At 31.7% G+C, this 9,610-nt stretch overlaps 1 protein-coding gene across 2 annotated transcripts in view; it reads left to right on the top strand.

Moving 5' to 3' along the window:
* The window catches only part of LOC106457034 (nuclear factor NF-kappa-B p105 subunit-like), a 117,665-nt gene that overhangs the window by 2,806 nt on the left and 105,249 nt on the right, over positions 1–9,610 (top strand). For both annotated transcript variants that reach the window (XR_002610058.1, XM_013916418.2), the window contains exon 2: positions 8,469–8,605. Coding sequence is in view for 1 of the 2 variants with exons in the window: in XM_013916418.2 (XP_013771872.1) it covers positions 8,469–8,605 (137 nt within the window). In the remaining variant the exon portion in view is untranslated. The remainder of the gene's footprint in view (positions 1–8,468; positions 8,606–9,610) is intronic.

Genomic DNA, 9,610 nt, shown 5'->3' with positions numbered 1-9,610 from the left:
CGATACACTTAATCTCAATACTCGCGCTAAAACAACACTGTAATGAACGAACGTTAACTTCAACAATACCGTGTGACTGCAGTTCAATTACTCACTATCTATCCACACATTACCTTACCTTCTTTTATATACCAGCGTACCCTATTTCTAGTAAGAACTTGAACATTCGACAAAGTACATGATAGTTCTAGAAACGTTGCGGTCAGCGAGTCACGTGACTCTATGACGCAACAATAGTTTTATAAAGATCCACGTGAAAAATTGTCTGGGTTGAACTTCAAATCTTGTTACATATACCATATTTAGTAGATCATCAATTTTAGGACATTACTGAGCTAACTTGTAGGTTTAAGCTCAAGTAAGGAAACATTTTTAAAAATCTTTTTCAGATTATTACACATTTAAATACATATATGGAAACCTGAGAAGTATATGTATGCTAATTATTATAAACTTTAATGAAAATGTTTACGTATTGTTGGGTGTTGTAACAACAAAATTGGATAGATTTCTTTGGATGGGCTAAAGTCTAGGGATGAACTGTACCCCAAATGTCATGTATACTTATCACCAAGTGTGTGATTCGATGAGACTGAATTTGGGGGATTGTGTGGGTTACAGAGAGGTGTCTCAGATTCTGGTAATAAAGTTAAAAACGTATATCAGTTAAATGGCTCAATCTGTTAAACCTAAAAAAAAAAAATGTTAAAAGAACTTTCATCTCAGTTGTGTTCAGTCATGAAAAACAGAGTTTAGGGGATTGGCTAGACTGTTCCTCTTGCACAAAATGTTCATGTTGGCCATATCATGATTGTCAGGCACCACACTAAGCCACCATACAGTGTTAAGTAAGCTTTGTTGTGCATTCCTCATCTTTATAGAGCTGTTCATCCCACCAAACATGCTTGCCCTTTCAAATGTGGGGGTGTTATAATGTGATGGTAATCCCACTATTTGTTGGTTAAAGAATAGCCCAAGATTTGGCAGTGGGTGGTGATAACTAGCTTCCTTCCCTCTAGTCTTTCTCTGCTAAATTAGGGATAGGTAGCACAGATAGCCCTCGTGTAGCCTTGTGCAAAATTCAAAACAAGCCAAGGAACCAGACCTTGTGTGTCCACTATATTGCTTTATTTGGGAATTTAGATGTAGGTGTGTATGCGTTTTACTCCTTCATAGCTTGTAAGCTGGTGAAAATATAGCCACACTTGTGGGCAATTCAGACCCTATATATTACAAGGAGTTAAAATCTGTATTCAAAAGTATAAAAAAAAAAGAGTACTAGAAAGCTTTATTTAGAAAACTATTCAACAAAAAGGTCCCTGATTCATAGTTTGGTTGTTAAATTTTCGAGAATAATAAGGCTTCTGGAAAATTTAAAATGATTTCATTTGAGATAGCTTAAACTAAATTCATAGAAATAAGTTAAAAGATGAGGGAAGCTGTGATATTTTGGAAGAAAATTTCAATTTAAAATAAGGTTTTGTTTTAGGTAGCTACTTCCATGATTTAGCCCAATCACTAAAACTGTATTTGAATAGAGGAAACATTCTCATAACAGTTGGCTTTTTCCAGCATTTCAACATTTTTTGCAAATTAAAAATATATACGTCTAAAAAAGTTAACTAAACTGTTTGGTGTAATATTTAATGGTTTTTTTATTTACTTTTCCCAAAAAACGCCTATGCTACTTATTAAGCCTGAATACAGCTAACAGTTTTACAATTTTGTTTCATGGAAATATGGCAAAACATGATATTGTTAGTACTCTAAATGGATAAAATTATTTACTTACACTCATTTTTTATTGATCTTAGAGTTCCAAATGATTGTAAGCATTTTTAAATTTTCGTTTTTGCTTATTAAATTTTGAAAGAAAATAAAAAAGTAGTCGTATTACAAATTTACAAAGTGCAATACAGGGGTAAATTTTATTTTCTTCCAAAAAAATCATTCTTTATGAATTTAAAAATCTCAACATTATTCCTTGACATTTTTGAAAACTAGGAAGAATATTTATTCTTGGTGAACTACACACTAAGAAAAATTTATATCATGTAATAAATGTATTTCTTTATTTGCTATGTTCATTAACAAGAACAAATAATCAGTATATATTTTATGTGCATATTTTTTTCTGTTGATCTTCAAACCTTTTGTGCTGGTCTGGACAAGTATATTTTTTCTTACTGTCTCTTGATCCACTCAGGATTTCAGAAAAAGCACTAAGAGCCTCAATTTTTGTTGTTGTTATTGGAGGGAGTGTAAAACTTATCAAAAAATGTTTGTATTTTGCTCTCCTACTGTCATAAATAATACATAAAAAGAACATTGGTTTCACAAAAAAAGCCTTAGAGGTACACCTCTAATCACATTTTTTTAAATAGAAATATTTCTGAACACTGAACACTTTGCCTTATATCTTCTATTCAAATTAGCATTCACCTGTTAATTTTTCTAATAATTCTGTATGCATCCAGTTCAGTAATTAATTTCTTATCTAGCGCCTTATCAGTATCTGAAAGTCAAGATAAATTTACACTAGGATGTCCATGTATGGAGAAGTGGAGTGCTAACAACAAAAGTCAATCTAGGCTCATAATTTCATATATCATTCCTTGAAAATAGTGATTACACTTGCAATTTTCCAATCACTGTACATTTTGCAACTCTCAAAATACTGAAAAATATTGTTTAAAGTTAAGTTGCTATTAGATCTGTAAGCTTTTTCAAAGAATAATATAATAAGAGGGTATTCGTTCATTCAAGACTGTCCTTACACATCCTCCTAGGAAAAGTAAGAATATAATACGTCCTTTACTTTTTAGGAAAATATAATTAAATTCTTAAACTCTAAGAATAAGTACTCGTCTCCACTACTGCCAACAGCAGGTCATTCCATAAGTCAGATCTTGTGTCTTCTCATTCTTTTATTTACAGAATATAGCACAAAGAAATAAGAGGCCATTATCCTTTGATTCAATGGACAATCTATTAAACCTCAGTGAGATCACCTCTTACCCCCCCCTTTTTTTTTTTTACAAGAGAAAATAAGTTAAATAATCTTAATATGTTACTGTAATATAACCCTCCCATTCCCAGAATCAGTTTAATAGCCCTTGTTCTGAACCATTTCATAAATTTCATAAAATTTTAAAGGGACAAAAAGGAGCTTATTAGCTCATCAAGGATGTCCCTTCCAGCTCTCAACTATAACCACCCCTTACTACTCATGTATTAATCCAATCTTTTCTTGAACTCAGTTAACTTCCCTGCCTATACCACCCCTGAAGGCAGCTCATTCCAGAAGACAACCACCCTGTTTGAAAAGTAACACTGTCTAAACTGCAGACGATTTCTATGCTGCCAAAAGTTGAACTTATGACCCCTTGTCCTATTGTTTTCACTGATAAACTCAAAGTTTTTAATAATCTTAAACATCTCAATCAAATCCCCTCTGACCCTTCTCCTTTCCAGATAAAACAAGTTTAGAGATTTTAATCGCTGCTCATATGACAATCCCACTATCCCAGGTATCATCCTAGTGGCTCTTCTCTGAACCTTCTACAATTCAATGTGCTTCTTGAGGAAGGGAGCCCAAAACTGTACACAGTGCTCTAACTGAGGCCTTAAAAGTGATCTATACAGTGAAACAATAATAACCCTTGTCTTATATTCAGTGTTTCTGTAGGTGCTATCTAAGATCATATTAGCCCTATTGCTAGGTACAATACACTGTTTAGATGACTTAAGTGATTTTTTCAATCACACCAAGATCTTTTTCTTCAACCAAAATATTTAAGTATTCACATACAATAGTAACAATAATTTGAAAACCTATATGAAAACCTTACATTTTGATAAAATAGTTAGCACAAAGGATCACATATAAAGTGTAATAAACTTAAAATAAGACCCAAAACTTGAGCACTTTCAAATAGTTGACTATTCTTCTTCAGCAGAACAAAGGGTCTTATTTCAAGTTTATTTACCTTACATTTTGGGTAGTTAAACATCATCTACCACATATTGGCCCAATGCATCAAATGATCTAAATCTCCCTGTAAGTTTACAGCATCTTTCATACAGTTAGCCACCCCAAAAATCTTAATGTCATCTGCCAACTTCAAAATTTTGTTAGACATTCCACAGTCAGTATCATTAATATAAATCACAAACACCACACCGTTTGTAACTGTGATCCAGTCAGATCTAACTCCATTTATTACTACTCTCTCCTTTCTTCTCTTGAGCCAATTTTCTATCCAATTTAATAACATTTCCCCACACTTGCATTGTTTGATAAGGTACCTCACAAAAAGAAATTTCTAGTAAGTCAATATTTTTTTTTTTACATAAAGAAAGCAAAGTTATACAGTTTTCCAAGTGATGTGTAACTAGTTATTTGTATAAAGATAGCTACCTCTCTTGACTTGTAAATAATGTATGTACTAATAACAACAGAACACTGCTTTGATGGCCTGACTTATCCTTTACAGTGCCAAGATTCTTTTCTTCACTCAAGATATTAAATGTGTGAATCGAAGGCATTATCTTGCACTTACTATAATTAAAAGTCATTTGTCAAATATGAGCCAAACTTAGCATTTGATGTATGTGTGTTTGTACAACAATAAAACTAGAAATATTCAAGTTTGTTGTCAGGAAACTTTACTAAATTGATAGTTATGCCCCTAAGCCCAATATCAATAACATAAATAAGAATGAACAAAGGTGCAAGCACTATGATTAGTAACAAAGATCCAGTTTGACTCAATTCCATCAATAACAACCTTTTGATTTCTTCCATGCAACCACCAGAGGTCTGGAATAAATTAGTGGTTAAGGCACTTGATTTGCAATCTGCAGATTGTGGGTGTGAATTTCAGAGAATTTACTTGACCTTTTATCTTTGGAGGCATTTATAATTTGACTGTCTATCCAACTATTTGTTTAGAAAAAATCAAGAATTGGTGATGGGTGGTGTTGTCTAGTTGCCTTCCATTTAGTATATTACTTATAAATTAGGGATGACTAGTGTAGATACCCCTCAAGTAGCTTTGCACAAAATTTAAAAAAACAAAACCAATCACTTGACAATGTGGTTAACTAGACTTTTTTTTTCCAATCCATACCAATGTGATTTTCTTAGCCAATCTTTTGTATAGCTACTTATCAAAAGCTTTTTATAAATCTAAGTGCACCAAGTCCACACTTTCCTTTGTTTAGAAAAGTAAAGTTAAAAAAAAAAAAGAACAGATGAGTAAGGCAGGATTTTCCTTTGGTGAATCTATGATGGCTTCATTTATGACATTTCACTAAATGATTTTGTAAAGCTTCTTTAATCAAACTCTTACAATTCTTACAATATATATTAGACTTACTGCTTTATGATTTTTGTTGCATCTTATCTCCACTCTTAAAAATTAGAGTAACAAAGTAACTCTTCAGTGTTCATGACACCTGCCTACTCTATGTTGACCTATTGAAAATGAAAGAGAAAGACTTACCTATCAAGACTCTGGGGAAAAGCCATTTGATCCTAGTGCAGTATCTGCTTTTATTTCAGTATTTCTACTTACCTCCAAGGGAATAATATCTACATGGGCCAGGTCATTTCCAGTATCTTGCATTGAATGCTGAAGATCAGAAATATTGCAAATATCTTTTCTTGTAGAAACAGAAAAGAAAATTTAAAAGCTCGGCCATTTCATAATCTTCAAAAACAACAACTTTCAGCATCCAATAACCCTGTCACTGCAGCTGGGACATACATTTCCCAGTGCATTGGGAAAGATATGTACCAGCTGCAGTGAATGGGTTAAGAGCCCAATCCCCATTGCAAGGTTTTGCTTTCCCATAACATACACTTTTACACTATAAGCCAACAACAACATCTCCCACTCCCCTAGTCCAGAAAGGGTTAACTAAATGTACACATATGCTGATGATAATTTTTTTTCTCATGGTTTCATACTTGGCTTTTAGAAAATTAGGAACCAACATTTCATTTCTTTTTATCTCAACGTCTACAAAACATTGAAACTAATTATGCAATGACCATCACCTCAAATGTTACCTTCCTTCAAGTATTGCAATGACATCTGCATTATAGTAGTTAGTGGTAAATCTAAAGTACCATTTTGTGTAGAAAATCATCCCGAATCACTTCAAGAAACCTACCTCAAATATTTTACTCCTTACAATTCTAGTCAGTGTGCTTAAAATTAGTCTTCCTTGATTATTACCTTAGTATTTTATTAGTAGCAACCCTAGACCTTCTTGTTTACCTCTTCTCTCTGATCATATGAACTGTAATAAACCCCTGATTGTAACCCACATAGATTAATCCTCTTGACTACCATTTTTTGCATTCACTCCTAACAGGCTAAAGTTCATTCTTGATATAAAGAACCACTCCACTCACTTTTTAAAAAATGTCACCTTAAAATAACAGGTAACCTAGAATTTAAAAATAATTCCCATTTTCAATATAATTCAAACTAATCTAACTTTCACTAATTTTCATTTTATAATAGTCTTCCATTCAACTAGAGCTTTGCAATCTTCTATTTTTTTTCATAATACTCCTAACATTAGAATAATAGCAGTTTAGTTTATTCTTAATTCTACTATGTTTAAATGTGAATTTGACTTTTAAAACTATTAACTTATGCTGTGAATTTTCTTTTTTCTAAATTCCTTGTTGCTGTAGGTATCCTATCAATTTGTTTATTATCAGTTTCTTTAATGAATATATTCACAGCTTTCTTGAACAACTTGCCTAACTGAAGCCAATCTCTAGCATGTATTTCACCCTTACCCTGAAAACCATTTCACAGGTCCAACCAGAACCTTATTGTTCTAAGCAACACCTGATAATCATCTTTCATTTAAACCTTGGATCCTGCTAAGCAATTCATTACCACACATTTTATGAGGGAACTACTCATGAAAAAGCCACATATCTATTTCTATTCCTAAACCCCTGAAGTTCTGATTTAAAGTTGCCAACATCATTCTCCTACGTGCATTTGAAAAAAAAACATTTTAAACGTTTTTCATAACCAAATTTTTCAATGCATTTCTAGTCAAAATTGTTTAGCCACATCGTACCATCATTTTTTGGAATCTGTTATACAATCTTTATTGTTTTTTATTTGATTTCTTTGCAGTTAACACAAGCATAAAACCCTGTGAATTTTTATATTTTTTAACTAAAAGACTGATTTTTTCCCTTTGTTTTTTTGCATCAATAAGAACGTATAGCAAGTACAGTGTAGGCAAAAAGTCTGGGCACCACCTCTCTGAAATAAAGATAGTGGACATGAAAGAAAGAATTTATTACATATATCATATTTACACAGAGAAACAAAAGGTTTGATTAATAATCCAAAATGTCTGAATGTTGGCCTTCATTGTCATGACATACGATGATACGTCTCCAGGTGCGATGTGACATCCTCCTTAGCATATTAGGGGTGACCTTAGTGAAACTTCCAACAATTTTTTTGTTTTAAAGTATCAATTGTTTCTTTTTGTTCCCTTGCCACAATCAATACTAAAATGTGAAAAAGTAAATTGGTAGCATGAGCTTTAAATAAGGGAGTGCTCAAACTTTCTTCCCACCCTGTAGTTCAATAAAATCAAAATCCTCCTCTTAGCTAATAGATTTCATATTATTGTAAACTTGGTATTTTTGCTTTTATAATGTGCAGTATTTCATTTATTCATCTATTAAGAAAAAAGTTTTTAGTTGTAATATGAAAGGTATCACTTGATAAAAATGACATTCTCTATTAATTTTACTTGTTACAATTAAGCTTCCACTGAATAAAAACCACTTCCAAATAAAATATTCCAACATTAATACATCCACTTAATTTTATATAATTTTGCACAAGTGTATAAGGATTCTAAAAATTAAATTAAATTGAACTTGAAAGTGTTGAAAGTTGAAGTGTTATCTTATTTAAATTAGTGCTGGGTAAAAAGTAGAACTTAATAATTGATTGACAGGCTCAATAATCAGTTACATTACTGACTGATTATTCTCACAAGACATGAAATTCAGATAACTGACTATTTTCATGAGTTGTGACTAATTATTAAGCTAAACAGAGAATTAATCTAAAATAATAGAGATCATAATGGCAATATTTGAATAACTGGAAATACTAAGTTTGATTAGATGATTATTTTCATGATACTAATTGATGTAATTGATGCTCATTGATAATTGATTAAGTTAATCACCCAGCTCTAATTCAAATAAGTCACTTGAGCTAATCATCAGATACATTGTTTTTTGTTTTTTTTGTGTTTGTATATATATATATATATATATATGTGTGTGTGTGTGTATACATAAATATATATATGTGTGTGTGTGTGTGTGTACACATAGATATGTGTGTGTGTATTGTTTAAGCAAACTCAGTGTATACATCTGTTTTACCAATTCCTTACAGAGAACCAAGCGATTCTTAAAATTATTGAACAACCAACAAACAGTATAAGATATCGGTATAAAAGTGAAAAAGGATCACATGGTGGTTTAACAGGGAAGAGTAGCACCACTTCAAACAAAACATATCCTACAGTAAAGGTAAATTCACACACTTTTTTATGTATAGTTTTTGAATTTTGTTATTTGTTACATATAAATTTAGTTTATTTATAATAGTAAGAACACAATGTTTTTATAGTTATTACTTGGCATAACCTAAATATTCTTTTTGCAAAACAGCTTCAGTTAACAAATATAATATCATGTGGTATTGAGAATTTTGAATGTGAATGACCAATATTTAGTTACATTACATCAACTTGCTTGATTTGTATAATTAACTTTCAATTGATATGGATTTTCACAGGTGCTACTATAGCTTGCGGTCCACAAAAATATTTACACTGTAGCATGCAGTCTACACAGATATTATCATCATTGCCATTTTAGCTTTCATTTATTTGCAATTGATGCCATTTATTATAAATAACACTTAAACTAATAAGGTACAAAATACCATTAAATATGTTTTTGTGGCAAATATAATCAGAATGAAATAAATTCCAACAGTCAAAATTAGCACAATTATAACCTAAATTTAAGGTTCTCTTTTGGAATGCACAACTTATTAGATTATTATTATTTGCTGAACAAAAACATGGACAGATATAAATTATTTAGCAAGAAATTATGTTTTAGTGAATCATTAGAATGGTGATGATGTATCTGTGTAGATTGCACACTATAGTGTAAATATCTTTGTAGACTGCACGCTATAGTGTAAATATCTTTGTAGTCCGCACGCTATAGTGCAAATATCTTTGTAGACTGCACGCTATAGTGTAGATATCTTTGTAGTCCGCATGCTATAGTGTAGATATCTTTGTAGTCCACATGCTATAGTCGCATTGGCTTTTTTTTTCCACTTTCCTTCCCATCGATTTACAATCTCAATAATTATACTATTGTTTGTTTTCCAGATTTTTATGTATAAAACAAGCCTTGGAACAAAACTCTCACCCCCTACATATATTAATAAGGACTGCATCAGTCTTTGATGTAATCATTATTATTCAGTAATCAGGGTTCGTACGCGTCCTGGAA

The sequence above is a fragment of the Limulus polyphemus genome, unplaced genomic scaffold (assembly GCF_000517525.1).
Source record: "Limulus polyphemus unplaced genomic scaffold, Limulus_polyphemus-2.1.2 Scaffold283, whole genome shotgun sequence".
NCBI classification, from domain to species: Eukaryota; Metazoa; Arthropoda; class Merostomata; order Xiphosura; family Limulidae; genus Limulus; species Limulus polyphemus.
The sequence above is the reverse complement of the archived record's forward strand: the minus strand, read 5'-3'. Positions and strand labels throughout refer to the sequence as shown.